The following is a 16413-nucleotide window of genomic DNA, read 5'->3' on the forward strand; positions in this document are numbered from 1 at the left end:
TAATTATCTCACACCTGTCAAAATGGCTATCATCCAAAAGACTACAGATAACAAATGTTGGTGGGGATGCAGAGAAAAAGGAACCCTTGTACACTATTGGTGGGACTATAAATCAGTGTAGCCACTATGGAAAACAGCATGGAGGTTCTTCAAAAAATAAAAATAGAACAACTGTATGATCCAACAATTCCACTGCTGGGTATGTATCTGTGGAAAATGAAAACACTAATTCTAAACGATACTTGCACCCCAGTGTTCCCAGGCGCATTCTTTACAATAGCCAAGGTATGAGAGGTGTATGTTTTTCTCCCAACCAAGTACAATGAAAAATGCTCAAACTCAGTAGGCAGAGATCTAGAGATTCAATCTAAGGTTATGACTTAGCCAAGAAGGTAAAATGAACTGAAAAGGTAATTAGGGCACTGGGGGAAAATGAAAGGGATTGGTTTTAATTACTGACCATGAAACAAACTGAGTAGGTGAGTGACAAGTAAGGACAAGAGAGGGTAACATTAAAAACAATTTTTTAAATAGATAGGAGCCTGGTGATTGGAAAGCAGGGCATATTGAGACAATGGAGTTGCAGTTACTGGTAATACAAAATAGAAGCTATGAAGAAGGGAGCAAGTGACTGAGGAAAGGTGAAATTATTGTAGGAGAGCAGGAACTGAGAGACCAGGGAATTGGAAGGATCATTCTACATGAATATTAAAATCACAAGAATTATGACAGAAGTATTACTAGAATGGTAGAAAGCCTAGAGCTGAAATTTAATTGCAACAAGAAGCAGTAGTGGGTGGTATAATCTGATGTGAGATGCAAAACTGAAAGATTTGAGAATGAGATAAAGAAAGGTCTAGAAAGATCTCTGAGAAGCAAGAATGGCATCTTTTCCCCTCCAAACCCAGTGGTACTAGGAGAGTAAGAAAGAAAACAGCCACTAGCAGTCATACCTGTATTCTGCCCACCACACTCCCAAATACACAACATCCTTTCACATTTTCCCTTGCATCTTGGTTGTTACCATCTGACTCATCAAAAACTACCAAAAAGAAGTGAGAAAATTCAAAACCCTCTGATACATCAAAGGTATTTTTTTTAAAAAAACATCAGGAGTGATTCATTTCCTATGAAGATGAAGCTATTGTATTATTACTAAAGGGTTTTCCAGTCCTCAGCAGGGTATAGAATTTTCAAACTTTAGTAATTTAAAAGATAAGTGTTGGGGGCGGGGGCGAGGATTCCTTGTTTAATGGTATGTGAAATCACAGAATCCATAACTGAGCTAGAATGATTTTAGAAATCTTTCTAGTCTAACCCTTTAATTCTATATGAGGAAATACGCATGGAGGGATTGTAATTTGCCCACACAATGTAAACAACAAAATACCTAGTAGCAAAATGCAAGTCTCTGACTCCCAAATCCAGGGACAGTTCCACAAAATTCCATTGCTTCTTAGTAAACCAAGAGGCAGAGCTAAGGCAGAGAACGAAGAAATTCTGACTCCAGAAGTCCCTAATATTTGATTTTGTTTAGTGCTTTAAGGTTTACATTGTGTTTCCACAGCCGTATCTTCTCACTTGGTGTATTACCAGCATCTCCACAGAATAACTGGCTGCTCCTTTCTAATTACCAAAGGGTGACATTTCTTCACAAAGCGCCTCCTAGTCTTTCCTTCCAGCTTTCCTCAACAAGCTGCCCCACTCACTCGTTCACTCCATCAACTGCTGTTACACACACCACGTCACTGCATCCACTGCCACCAAGGTTCAAACATGAAAGTTATCAACCTCAATCCCCGCCTTTGCTTAACAAATACTGAGTGAGCATATGCTTCATGCAAAACCCTGTGCTGTGAAGGATTCCAAGGGCCGCAGCTCTATGGAGGCTTATGACTTCGGGAAGTAAGCAGACAAGCAGACAAACTAGCCACAAGACGGAAACAACTGCACTAATCTAATCTAACCGTAAGCAAAGAAGCAGGGAAGCTTTCCCACCATGAGAACCGCCACCTTTCCAGAAGCATCACCACTTCTGAGGGAGAGCTGGCTCTGACCCAGTCACCCCCTTGCTCTGCGCCTTGACTGTCCGGCTCCGTCACCTCCCTGCCCTTTCTGGAAACTTCGTCCACCTCCTGAACTGCGCTACTTTGTCCCTCACACAGCGTTGCACGCTTTTCTCCCTCAGCCTCAAAGGCTCTTCCTTCCCATCACCTCAAAAGGTCTCTCTTCCCTACCTCTATCACCTAAGGGTCCCACCATCAGCCCCCTCCAGCTCCCTAACTTATCCCTCACTCCTTCAGCCCTCGCAGTGTCCTCAAGCAGACCTCTCGCGCGGCTTGACGCTCTCGCTCCACCTCCTTCCCTGGCTCCCGCGCAGGGAGGCCCCGCCCCCAGGTCACCTGACTGCGCCCGACGCTCCGCCCACCGAGCCGCCTGCGCCGGGGGGGGGGGGGCGACTGGCGGACCCAGGCCGCAGTGGCTGCCACCGCCACTTTACCGGGACTCCGGAGTCCCGGAGAGCAGCTGAGGTCGCCGGCGCTTCCGCGCCGACTGGATGGCGCTGTGGCCGCACCCGTCTGCCTCACCTCACAAGGGCCTGTGACCTCACCCAGCCGGGGTTGTGCAGCCTGGACCAACTGGTGGGGCTCATTTCCACGCTTCCTTTCTTGCACTCAGGGCCTCGATTTTTCCCTTCATCCTACGCGCTCCCAGCTCTTCTGGCAGCTCTATTCATTCGTTGGTGTGCTGTCCCACCCCATCTGATCCTATTTCAATTTTATCTTTTATCCATCCTTTGAATACCTCTTGCCCCACCGCCCCCATTCTTCTAAAACATTCCATCTTTTTTCTATTACTCAGTAATAGACGGTGGTTCAAAGCCTTTGTCCCAAAACCTTATTGAAATTTGTTCCAGGGCTGCATTTGGAAGAGGTACTTTTTCTCTGAAAATCAACTTTTCCTTCCGTGCATCCTGCAGATGAGATGATATTGGAAAAACAAAAGACACAAAGCGATTTTTCCTGGCTTTTCCCAGTAGTCTCTAGAACGTTGTATAAATCCGATTCAATGATTTTTTTTTTTTTTTTTTTTTTTTGGTCTTTTGTCCTCTTAGGGCCACAGCCCTGGCATATCCAGGGTCCCAGGCTAGGGGTCTAATCGGAGCTATTGCTGCCCGCCTACACCAAAGCCACAGCAACGCCAGATCTGAGCCGTGCCTGTGACCTACACCACAGCACACGGCAACGCTGGATCCTTAATCCACTGAGCGAGGCCAGGGATCGGAGACACAATCTCGTGGTTCCTAGTCAAGCAGGGTGTTTTGAAAATATTTCCCCCTAAAAGCCCACAATTTAAGCTGTCTTTTCTTTACAAACCTATAGGTAAAATTGTTCACATTGATGCAACCTGAACTCTCCCATAGTTACATGTGATGAACAGCATGGGCTTTAGGGACAGATCCATCCAAATTCAAAACCTACTTGTTTACTGATTGCAGTGGGGCAAATTACCCATGCACACTAAGCCTCAAGTTTCCCAGGATTGTGACAATTCAAAAATGTATGTGTAGTACTCAATATGTTAACAAGTTAATTCCCTCAGTGATACTGCTGTATTCTTTTGTATCTTAAACCTTGCTCTGTCAGCATTCTTTAGTACATTTAAAATGTATATCATTTTTCTCCTTAAATAGTCTATTTGTAACCTGAGTGCTGAGACCATTTCTTCTATTTTTTTAAATACCTCACCTGCCATTCCCTACTTTCCTACCCACACCTGTTTACAGTCACATCTATTCATGACTCATCACGGTTTCCACCTATTGAAGCATCAACTTCTAATGTGTGAGGACTTTAATGGCTTCAGTGTGTATGCTGATCAACAGATTGTGAATGCTTAAAAAATCTTGAACACTCATAGTTTCTTTTAGTACTGAATCTATTTATTGATAAGCTAGTTAGTTACTGTATTAGTCGGTTTCATAGATGCTCCCCCCCCCAATACCATGAAATGTGTATTAGGATTCAATTCTTTTGCCAGTAACAGAAAATTCCTAAATAATAGTTGACTAAACAAAATAGAATTTTATTTCTCTCTCATATTCAAAATGTTCAGAGACAGTCACTCCAGAGTTAATATTGTGTACCATAGTTGCAGGAACCTAGACTTCATCTATTTTATTGTACCACTGGCTTTTATTCCAGAGGTGGTTTAAAGGCACTACCACAGGTTACCTTTCAATCAGACAAAAGTCGCTAAAGATGTTAAGGTTATGCTTCTTAGGTCTCCTCATTTAAACAATAGGGCCTCTAAAAAGCTTAAGGTTTTTTGTCCTTCAGCAGAAGCCCAAGTTAGAGAAAAATTTATCTCAAAGGTCTTTATGGGTATGCCCTTTATGTCATGGAATGAATCCCAATAAGTTTCACAGTAAATTCACAATTTTTTAAAGAGTGTTTTACTGTCAGAAACACTGCTGGCTTGGACTAAAAGAAACAGAGAGTACAAAAAGAAAAGAGGCCTTTGGACCTTTGTGTTCTATAAGCAGGAAGCAGGCTGAAAAAACTAATTAGGTGAAAATATATATTACCTTTTACGAAATAAAAGATGATGACTTAGAGGGTATAACCAAGAGCCTAAAGGTAGAATCTTGAACATGGAGAATAATTCTGAAGGCCTTGAATGTGGAACTGCAAACCTGTACCTGAATGAATTTCAGAATTGCTGTGGACCAGGGACTTCTGTGCACCTCCTGTTTTCTGCCTGTTGGAACGGGAGTGTCTGTATCTGTCCCACCATTTTACTTGGTTGTTGTAGAAAGGAAACGTAGCTTTTTTTCTTTAGTTCATAGGACTCTGGATTGAGAGGTACTGTATTGGAGTAGCTGTATATAAGGAATTCATCCAAGAAGCCTCATCTCCCCTAAGACCTATTTAGGGGAAAAGACTCTACTTTTGAGCTGATGCTTGCTAGTTCCCAACCTTAGGATCCTCCTGGCGGGGGGGGGGGGGGAGATCTGAAACCAGCCCCCCTACATGGAGGGGAGGGAGACACCAAAGAAAGAGGCTAGGGTTCCCTGCTAAGGATTCAGCATTGTCACTGCCATAGGTCAGGTCTGATCCCTGACTTGGGAACTCCACATGCCTCGAGCGTGGCCAAAAAAAAAAGAAAGAGGCAGACTTACAGGTAATGAAATAAGTGTAAAGTAAGTTCATTAGCAGACCCATTTTACATAATAAAAAGTTTTTTTCATTTGAATATTAAAAAAAGAAAGAAAGAGGCAGAACACACTCCAAATTGGTAGGTGGCAGGTAAGCAAGGGAACTTTACATATTGGGCCTGTTTTGGGTGGCCACAAGACAAAGAGACCTCTACATCCTCCCACCAGAACCGTAATAGTTTTTATAGCGGCTTTGGGAAGTGTGGAGGGGAAATACAGGAGTTGGGAATTAAGAAGTACAAATTATTATGTGTAAAATAAACTATAATTATATACAGCACAGGGAATAGAGCCAATATTTTAAAATAATGGCAAATGAAGTAAAACCTTTAAAATTTGTGGATCACAGGAGTTCCCGCTGTGGCACAGTGGAAACGAATGCAACTAGTATCAGTGAGGATGAGGGTTTGATTCCTGGTGTCACTCAGTGGGTCAAGAATCCAGCATTGCCATGAGCTGTGGTGTAGGTCGTGGCTCAGATCTGGCATTGCTGTGGCTGTGGCGTAGGCCATCAGCTGTAGCTCTAATTCAACCTCTAGCCTGGGAACTTCCATATGTCGCACTTGCAGCCCTAAAAAGCAAAAGAAGAAAAAAAATTGCGAATCACTATATCATATACCTGTAACTTATATAATATTATACCTCAACCATACTACAATAAAAAAAAATTATGGAGTTGCTGTTGTGGCGCAGTGGTTAACGAATCCGACTAGGAACCATGAGGTTGCAGGTTTGCTCCCTGGCCTTGCTCAGTGGGTTAAGGATCCGGCGTTGCCATGAGCTGTGGTGTAGATCGCAGACGTGGCTCAGATCCCGTGTTGCTGTGGTGTAGGCCGGCAGCTACAGCTTCAGTTAGACCCCTAGCCTGGGAACCTCCATATGCCAAGGGTACAGCCCTAGAAAAGACAACAAAAAAATAAAATAAAATAAAATTAAGTTTTTCCTAAGTTTTTATAGAGGCTTTAACTAGGTTCAGTCATGTATACCATTCAAATGATCTCAACACCACCTTACTGTCTCAAGGCTATGTCCTTGGAAAAGCTCCCACTGTGTGAATAGTAGGCAAAATGCACATTTCCAAGGACAGGAGATGGGGTGAGGAGGCTCCAGTTGTCCAGCTTGTGGATCATCCAGCAACCTCATCTTCTTGATTACCTCCTCCAACAGTTCTATAACGGGGTAAGACTTGGGGGCTTTGGAGGGGTGAGTTTACTGCATGCAGGAGGACTATAAATAATTTGTGCCTGTAAAGTGGACTGAGGTGGTTTTAAAAATATGTCCACAAATACTTTGGTGCTTGTATTAGTTTTCCATTGCTACTGTTACAAATTACCACGAACATTATGGCTTAAAGAGCAATTTTTTTACCTTACATTTATGGAGGTCAGAAGTCCAAAATGGGTCTTACAGGCTAAAATTAAAGGCTGCATTCCTTCTGGAGTTCCCGTCATGGAGCAGTGGTTAATAATCCGACTAGGAACTATGAGGTTACGGGTTCGATTCCTGGCCTCACTCAGTGGGTTAAGGATCTGACGTTGCCGTGAGCTGTTATGTAGGTTGCAGACATGGCTCAGATCAACAAACTAAGTATTAAAAGACACCGAAGCTTTCTCCCTGCTCTCACTTGGATTGCTCGCTTGTGCAGAAGCAAGCTGATATGCTGTGCAAACACTCGAGCAGTTTTGATTAGACAGTTCTGATTAGACAGTTCTGATTAGACCCCTAGCCTAGGAACCTCCATGTGCCACGGGTGCAGCCCTAGAAAAGACAAAACAACAACAACAACAAAAGGCTGCATTTCTTCTGAAGGCTCTAAGGGAAAATTCATTCCTTGCCTTTTCCAGCTTCTAGAGCCTGTGTTCATTCCTTGACTCATGGCCATATCACTCTGATCTGCTTCCATCACTATATTTACTACTCCCATTTTGACCCTCTTGCCTTCCTCTCAATAGGACTTTTATGACTACAATAATCCTATCCAGATAATCCATGACAATGTCCCTATCTCAAGATACTTAATTACATCAGCTAAAAGTTATTTATTCCATGTAAATAACATAATCCTGGTTTCTGGGGATTAGGATATGGATATCTTTGGCCAGGTGAGGGGGTGATTCCAGGCAATGATTTTGTCTACCATAATACTCTTCCTTTCAAAAGTGGCATCTAGTCTCTCCCCCCTTGAATGTGGGCTGGATTTAGTGAGCACTTTATAAGGAAGAGCATGGCAGAAGTGATGATATGACACTTAACAAAACTAAATAGTAAGTTCTCTTGTGGCGCAGTAGGTTAAGGATCCAGCATTGTCACTGCAATGCCTCAGGTCACTGCTGTGGCACGGGTTCAGTCCCTGGCCCGGGAACTTCCACATGCAGGCATGGCCAAAAAACAACAACAACAAACTAAGTATTAAAAGACACCGAAGCTTTCTCCCTGCTCTCACTTGGATTGCTCACTTGTGCAGAAGCAAGCTGATATGCTGTGCAAACACTCGAGCAGTTCTATGGAAATGTCACAGGGGTAAGGAAATAAGCCTATTACCAATAGCCAGCATGGAACTGATGCCTCCTGCCAACAGCCATGTGAATAAACCATCTTGTGAGAGGATCCTCCAGCCTCTTTTGAGCCTTCAGTTGACTGCAGCCCTGGCCAAAAGCTTGACTACAACCTCTGGAGAGACTCTGAGCCAGAACCAACCAGCTAAGCTATTCTTGAATTCCTGAACACAGAGACTGCAAGATAATCTTTGTTGTTTTAAGCTGCTAAAATTATGTGGTTATTTGCTATCCAGCAACAGATAACTAAAATAATCCTCTATGTTACATCTCAATCCATGATATCTGCTAAAGTCCAGCTATTATCTCTACATTTCAACCTTCAGGAAGAAGGGAGGGGAGAATAAAGGCATTCTCCCTCCCTTAAGGGGCACTTACTATAAGTTTTGTGTACCTATTTCATTTACTCTAACCGCCAAGGAGATGGCCATCGCACACCCAGCTGCACGAGAGGCCAGGAAACTATTCTGAGCAGCCGTGTGTCCAACTAAAATTTAGGAGTTCTAATACTATGTAAGAAGGTGAGAACAGCTATAGGAGCACAATTAGCAACCTGTCACAATGGGTGACTATAAGGGTCAGAAAAAGCAAAGTCTGGTATACAACCATCAAAATTTTTTTTTCTTAACAAAGTATTTCCATCAGCCAGCAAAAGACATTTACACAAGCATCACTGACCTCTTCAAAGAATCATGCCAATTGTGTATGAGTCACAGGAAAACCCAACTAACAGGCAAAACACAATGAATTGTGAAACTTTTTCCTTTCAAAGTTCTTTTCAGGGACACTGCTAAAGCGTAGTTTACAAGGGAGGTTTTGCCTAAAGTTTCTTAAATTTCCTAAGTGTTGCTTTCTAGATAATTACATTCTGTGTGCATTATCTGCTGTGTTTTCAGAAAATACACAGCTAACAAAAAAATATTTCCTCCATGCAAGGGGTTGGAGAGATATTACTATGAGATTAGCAGCTGCAAGGAAAACAATCATGTTCCTGGTCTATAATTTTCCTTTTACATACAATCCATTCTTCGATAGCCACAGTAAGTAGAGTTTTTAAATTGTATTTAACAATGTGCTTAACCCTAATCAAAAGCATTTAAAACTGCTTCCGCCTGTGCTCTAGTTGAACTAAAACAAATTAGGAAGATATATTTCCAGAAACATATTCTATTACAAAACCAAATAGAAATCATTTTTCAACAAGTATTAAATGGCTTGCTTGCAAAGCATATATTGCTGTTTCCTTACATCAATGTGAAAAATGAGGGCATTGTAATTCCAAGACAGTCTGCTTGTAACTGGTCGCAGTGGTAATGAGATGGCTATTATCATAGAATTCAGACTACAGAGGTCAAGAGTTAAAGGACTACACATATGACTTCACATATTGCTTTTCATTTAATTTTCACATAAAGTCCTCCATTTTCATCCAGACATGCAGTCATCAGCTACCATGACGTAAATAAAACACAGTGAATCTTACAAAATTCACCATAAAAGGATTCGGTCTAGGTTCACATAATCTTTTGATGATGTCATGCACTGTATTATGTTTTTAAAAATATACATTATGGGAGGAATGTAAGACTCAAAGGCAAAAATTATAAGTGTTGTATAAAGTACTTCAGTCCCATTCTGTTCGTGCTCAAATAGCAAAAAAGTGAAGTTACAAGTTCTAAAGTTGTATTCTGGCATCCTATAGGATGATAATGTTAATAATTAAGATTTTAATCCCATGTCCTATGAGGAAATGCTGGGGAAGAGTATTTTCTTGCTTCATCTTGGTACACATAAAAGGTTTTCTTAGATGCCTGCCAAGTATCCTTTTAGCTGTTTTTTCCCCTGTGATTCTGATCTATTACTTCTTTTAGTTTTTCATGGGAATTTGTGGCTATGAGTGAACCCAACAAGCTTGTGATTGCTTAACTTGGGAAGTGAATTGAAAGTAGACTTTCATTTTGCGTGGGTAGATATTTAGTTTTCTTAATCTATCAGCCAAAATACGTTCTTTTAGTAACTCAGCTGACTTATTATGAACTTCTTTCTAAGCTAGAAAGTGTAACTATGTGATTAAATCAGGGATTCTCAAACGTGAGCATGCAACAGAATCACCACAAGAGCTTATTAAAGCAGATTCACTGACCCCAGGGCTGACCCTTTGAGACACTGCCTTAAATAAAAGTTGGGCATTTAAATGGTCCTGTAAATAACTTGCCATTAAGCATCTATTTTACCAAATTATGCTTCCTTCAAACAAAACCTAGACTAAATTGACAGTCTGTTCTGTTGAGGTAATACAAGTTCCTAAAAAATCCCCGATTTAAAAAAAAAAAAAAAGCTCCAGCTCTTAGAACAGTAAAAATTTACTCATTTTGAAAATGCTATTAAAGGCTAAAGAAAAGCTCTAGGTTTCGAAACAGTTCCCGTAGTTATCTTCTGACAAATTTGAAACACACTTGTTCTAAAATAATCATTTGCGAGGCAATGACACTTACTCTTTTCACCCAAAGGAAACAGAAATAACAACACAGGAAGCACTGGGGAGCCTTAGGCCAATTCTTTTTGGAAAGCACATTTAATTCACTGTTGCACAATTTAAACAAAGGAGGCAGTTAGGAAGTCAGGAAGGCACATAGGTAATTTCAACCAGGAATACTTAAAAAAGAGAAGTATCTTGAAATCATGGATGGTCTAGGAACATCTGAGAGGTAAAACAAAACAAAACAAAAAAACAAACAAACTGATTTCTTACATGAAAACTTGTCAGGAATGTTCAAAGTTTCCCATTACTGTCCAAGATCCTGAGATTGAACATAAAATATCTCCCAAAGAGCTAGGCACAAATAACCTCTTTGGGCTGTGTTGTCTGATGCTAAAATACTCTTTAGATGTTCACCCTACATGACAAAACTGACTGCTATTGGCTATGACATGAATACAGCTAAAGGTTCTCCCCACATATAAACAGTCCTGGTCTTCAAAGCCTATAAGCCTCATTCCAAAAGCTCAGACAAGAACCACTGATTTTTTCATCCTTTGGATATATGTTCCTCATCCTTGGATACAGTTTCTTCACATAAACTATCTTATATGAAGAACCAGGTGCTCCATATAAGGACCAAGTGCTACTCCAAGGGAGTCTCTTCCCATAGCCAAAGGTAAGAGTGAGAGTCTAAATTTCTTGGGTTCATGATCATCCCTCTGCATTTATCCCCTTACTACATAGCCATTCCCTACTAGAAGGAGTTATCATGAGTGAGACAAGGCTCAGCATCTGTCCCCATCCTAATCCCAAGGCTTATTCTCAATGTTAACATATGGATACAAAAGACCCATTTCAGCTAGTTCTTAGGGCTTCCTCTTCCCTAACCCCTGGATGAAACTTTGTGCAAAGTGAGCAAAGAAATAATAACCAAGTGGAGCTTCAGTGCTACATCAGAAGGTGTAACTGCTGACAAAAGTGGGAGAAGGGGTTCTGAAAGAGGATAGGATGAGGGTTTTCTTTTCCTTCTTCTTCTTTTTTTTTTTTTTTTTTTGGTCTTTTTGCCATTTCTTGGGCCACTCCTGCGGCATGTGGAGGTTCCCAGGCTAGGAGTCCAATCAGAGCTGTAGCTGCTGGCCTACGCCAGAGTCACAGCAACGCTGGATCCAAGCCGTGTCTGCAACCTACACCACAGCTCACGGCAACACCGGATCCTTAACCCACTGAGCAAGGCCAGGGATCGAACCCGCAACCTCATGGTTCCTAGTCGGATTCGTTAACCACTGAGCCACGATGGGAACTCCAGGATGAGGGTTTTTCATTGAGAAAGGTGATATTGGAGAACATCTGCTCTTACCAAACCAGGTCTCTCCAATCTCCCAACTGAAAAAAATAAACGCTAATCAACATCCCCCAGAATCTTGACTGCATGCTTGATGCCACAGTAAGTCCCAGCAACATAGAATGTTGATACAGAAGGAGACTTTCTAGACTGGCTGGTCCAAACCCATCATGTTTCAATCTGGAAAATGAAACTAGCCCCAGGGAGAAGAAAGTGACTTGCCTTAAGGTTAAAGTTCCTTAGCTGCAACACTGAGGCCAGGCCTTAGATTTTCTGACCCTCAGACCACTGTTTATAGGCCATTTCCTTTTTCTTGGGGAGTGGTGGAGCTGTTAATATTGAATGAATGTAAACATCAATGGAGCAACTGCTTTTGCTAGAAAAAAAGAAGAGCCCATTTTTCCTCCTCGGGAAAGGTCTGGCTTGTCCATGTGTCTATCCCCACAGGCTTCCAGGATCAGAGAGCCCTTACAGACCCAGCCACTGGGCAGTCACTGCTATGAATTTGCCAAGTGCGAGAGTCTGCATCCAGCCCAAGTCTGTGTGGTTTTTTTTATCTTCTACTTCCTCATCATCAAATAAAATTACAAATATAATGGACATGTGTTTATGTTTATGCTCCTTTATATTAAGCAGGCCTCACCATGGTTTCAGGTGCTCCAATGAGAAAAATAAAACAATTGCACTCTCAGATTAAAGACTGAGTTATAACGAGGTTGCCTGGCCCCTGGGAGAATGGGCCACACATGCTGATACAATGGGCCCATCATTCCACCCTGGCATTTGTCCCCAGCAGACTCAGAGACCCATGGGAATGATTCCTTCACAAGACACCCAAGAGGTAGATAAATACAATCAGCCCCATGGGTGGCACAGCACATAGAAATACAGGGTTGGGTGTGTGGAGGTGCCTGGGACAAGGGGCAAAAGGCCTGATGGGTGAGACCAGACCTCTGGCTCTAACCATAGCACTCTCCCTGAGAGGAAAAGCTTTTGGTAGTGAGAGAGATTCCTAGTACCTAGCAAATGTCAACAGCCATGAGAGGGTGGAATAGGAGGTAAAGAGGTGATGCTGGTCTAAGGGTGATACACTTCTAAGGGAACCTCTAGGGTGGAGCTGCCAACGAGGCAAATCCGAAGGGTTATAATTATGAACTGGGGACTCAGGCACCTTCCCCAAGGCCATGCATGACCCCTGGGTGGCCCTGCCATCCTCACTCCCAAATAGAAGATGAGGCAGCAAGGACTTCCCTTATGAGAGAACCATGATGGGTTGGGGTGATGGCAAAGACAGACAGCCCTGATGGTTCGGTTCCCCCCCAACCCCCCGCCGATTTCTCCTTTGGCCTGAGGGAAAGGAGAGGAGAGTGAGGCACAGAAGCCATACAAAGCCTGGCAGTTCCTACCAGAGCTGCTGAGAGCCAGGCCCAAGAACCACAGACTGGGTAAATCAAGGTCCATTTCTCTGGAACGAGAGGCCTGAGCCTTGCCCTTCTCTTCAAGAAAATGGCCTGAGAAGGAAAGCTGGCTTCCCACTGAGGTAATGAAGAAACCTGCTCAGCTGTGTAGGTCACCCTCAGGTGAAGCAGGAAGACTCCCTGAAGGAGGCATTTTGAGGACAAAGGCTGAGAAGCCCCACTTATCTGGAACATATCACAAGTTTTAAATTATACACGCCCCCACACACAGTGCGTGCGCACGCACACACACACACACACACACTCTCTCTCTCTCTCTCTCTCTCTCTTCCAACCCATCCCACTCCAAGCCCCCAGTTCTGCCCCACAGATATTGCCCCCTGTAAACATGACAGCAGAGACACCCACAATCCTGGGACAGTCTGACAGTGATCTGAGGATGATTGCTTGTCACTAAGTGCCCCGGTAGGTGATGTTGGTGAAGGTGGATGTGGCCTCTTTATACAGGGGATTGTTGGCCTGTGGAGAGAAGAAAAAAGTATCTTACAGCAAATTCCTCAATTCTTCCCCACCCTCAGGGTTTACACTTCATCTGAGAAGTTTACCCAAGACACTTCTCTGGGTTATACCATCAATGAACAGCTTAACGCTCGTAACACTCACACGTTTGCTCTTAAGGAGGGAGTGGATAGGAAATAAGAGGAGAGTTAGGGTGGAATACCATCCTGCCATAACCCCTCAATTCCTAAGAGGTTAATGCAGCCCATCATTTTTGCTGATCTCCAAACATTTCAAGATAGCTTTTAGCCAACATCTTCCATTTCTTCCCTCTCTTCTAAACTCTCCCTTTTACCCTTCTCCCCTTTTCTCTTCATTGCAACCCTTCTGGGGGATGTGGGAAGAGAAGAGAAATGTAGCAGGACATCTTTTGCTCAAATAATTCTTAATCTGTTTTCACCTCATTCCTCAAGCCCTACCCACAGGCTGCCATGTTATCAGGAAAAGGATCCTCACTACACTTCCCAAATTATTTTCTAACAAAGAGTTACAAATCTCATTAGGTTGGGGAGTTTTTAGTAGTAGCCTCAAAAAACACGATACATTCTCATGTCCCTCCAGGGATCCAGAATTTCTCCTTTTTTTTTTTTTTTTTGTCTTTTCTAGGGCTGCTCCCACAGCATATGGAGGTTCCCAGGCTAGGGGTCCAATTGGAGCTGCAGCCACTGGCCTTCGCCAGACTCACAGCAATGTGGGATCCAAGCCGAGACTGGTGCGACCTACACCACAGCTCACAGCAACGCCGGATGCTCAACCTACTGAGCAAGCCCAGGGATCGAACCTGCAACCTCATGGCTCCCAGATTCATTTCTGCTGTGCCATGACGAAAACTCCAAGAACTATTCTAAATGATTTTTATGTACTAACTTATTTCATCTCTACATAGCCATAAGTGCAGCCCTAAAAAGACAAATGACAAATAATAATAATAATAATTAGAATAGTTCTTGATACATGGTAAATCCTCAGTAAATGTTAGCTGTTGTTTATTTCTGTTTGTGTTTGATGCTTTCATCCATATATAATGTATTACTCTATCTCCTCAATATAGGCTTCTCAAGTTTGTCCTGTCTCCCTCACTCAGAGAAGAAGTTTCCTTTTCATCTCTTCGCAGTGTCCAGAGTAGAGCTGGGCCCTATCTGTGCTCAGCCATTACTCACTGATGTGATGGTGAGAGGATCAGGTGGTTTCCAGGAAGCATAAGGACAACAGGACAGTTAGAGCATCTCCCAATTTCCAGAACAGAGGCTAACTGGGAGACTATAGTGCTGGCTGAACTGGCCACCTTCAGCACCTACTGCTTCTACTTCAGGCTCTGGAGCCAATGACTTAAGAAAATACCCAGCCCAACCCAGCCTCTTACTGTGTCCCATTTGGCTCTGGCTCTCTCTTCTTCAAATTTAGCAAACTCCTTCCGGTCATGGATGGTGATGAGGAGCTTCCAGATGAGCAGAGTAGCAAGGCCGATGAGCAGAATGGCCCCCATCACTGAAAGCAGGACCACCAGGATGTCAGGGCCCTTGGGACACTCTGTCAGGAGAGAACACAGAGCAGGGTGGTCAGGAATGGAACAGGAATCACTTGAACTGGCCACAAATAAGATTTTTTTTTTTTGGTCTATTTTCTAGGGACACACATGCACCATATTGGAGTTCCCAGGCTAGGGTTCTAATTGTAGCTGCAGCTGCCAGCCTACACCACAGCCACAGCAATGCCGCCTACACCACAGCACACCACAGCTCATGGCAATGCCAGATCCTTAACCCACTGAGTGAGGCTAGGGATGGAACCCATGTCCTCAAGGATACTAGTCAGGTTCATTACACTGAGCCACAACAGGAACTCCCAATAAGATCTTCTTGACAAAGTAATAAAGTACTGCAACGTGCTCTGAAGGAAACAGAACTTACAAAATAAGCTAATTAATTTTTAAAGGAGTAGGGGAGCCCATCTTTAGGGCAGCCATAATCTGTCCTGAGTATTTTAAATCAGAGGTCGTTGGCTGGTCACCCACAGGCAAAACCCAGGCTACTCAGTATCAGTTCACATAATTGTTTATTCAAAATTTAAGTTTGGGATTTCCCACTGTTGTGCAGCAGGTTATCGAATCTGGCACTCAGATTCGATCCCTCACCTGGGAACTCCCATATGTCACGGGTGCGGCCCTTAAAAAAACAAAAAAAAAAAATTATTTTGTCAACAACATGGAATAATCAGGACATGCTCCTCCTAAAATTTCAGATACTTCCTCTTCTCTTTAAAAAATAAAATCAAAAGATCTAGAAGCACTGAATCTATATTTTTATATTTTATTTTTAAATCACAAGGGCTAAGGAGTACTTGCCCCTTTTAGATGGGACATGTTTTTTTAGTTTGCCAGTATCCTCAGCACTCTCTCTTTTCTCCACTAAACAGAGAGTAAAGTGTGACTTGTGACTGAGTCTGTGCAATCGTGACCTCTGGAGCCAGACTGCCCGGGTGTGAACCCTGGCTTACCACTTACTTTGCTGTTTAACCTTTGGTAACTTAACCTTTCTGGGGTGTCTGTTTCCTACTTCTCTGTCTCTAAAATGTCTCACGTGTTACTGGTGTCCCTGTGACATGTGGCTGATTTTCCCTAATTTGTTTATCCAGTTCCTGTAGGCCTTTGAGGTAGTTACCCTAGTTCAGATACTTACTCCCTGAGGGTGGAGAACTTAATGACCTTTTTAGCACATTCTTGGAGACCAGGAGGCCTGCCAACCAAGACAATATATTGGGTTTCTTCCCAAAATATTTAGTCATCTAAAGTCCCAAGCCTATTGAGAGCCAACTTCCTGCTCAACCCCAATCAACAACCA

The 16413-nt window shown here is 42.9% G+C and overlaps 2 protein-coding genes across 3 annotated transcripts in view; both read right to left on the reverse strand.

Annotated features, from left to right (window-relative positions):
- Nucleotides 1-2367, reverse strand: part of EFCAB3 (EF-hand calcium binding domain 3) — a 371875-nt gene extending 369508 nt beyond the window's left edge. Inside the window, exon 1 of the mRNA XM_084984064.1 lies at nt 2328-2367. The gene's annotated coding sequence lies outside the window, so the exon portion shown is untranslated. The remainder of the gene's footprint in view (nt 1-2327) is intronic.
- Nucleotides 2368-10329: 7962 nt separating this feature from the next.
- Nucleotides 10330-16413, reverse strand: part of ITGB3 (integrin subunit beta 3) — a 58870-nt gene continuing 52786 nt past the window's right edge. Inside the window, exons 14-15 of one of the 2 annotated variants that reach the window (XM_084982928.1) lie at nt 14937-15103; nt 10330-13534 (exon numbers count right to left, since the gene is read on the reverse strand). In XM_084982928.1, the coding sequence (XP_084839054.1) occupies nt 13469-13534; nt 14937-15103 (233 nt within the window). In that variant the 3' untranslated portion in view covers nt 10330-13468. The remainder of the gene's footprint in view (nt 13535-14936; nt 15104-16413) is intronic. The other variant, NM_214002.1, reaches the window with a different exon arrangement.

This window comes from Sus scrofa, chromosome 12, assembly GCF_054392235.1.
Source record: "Sus scrofa isolate SSC_HxYL_T2T_F1_AM1 chromosome 12, Sscrofa_HxYL_maternal_Yorkshire_Landrace_v2.0, whole genome shotgun sequence".
In the NCBI taxonomy this organism is placed as follows: Eukaryota; Metazoa; Chordata; class Mammalia; order Artiodactyla; family Suidae; genus Sus; species Sus scrofa.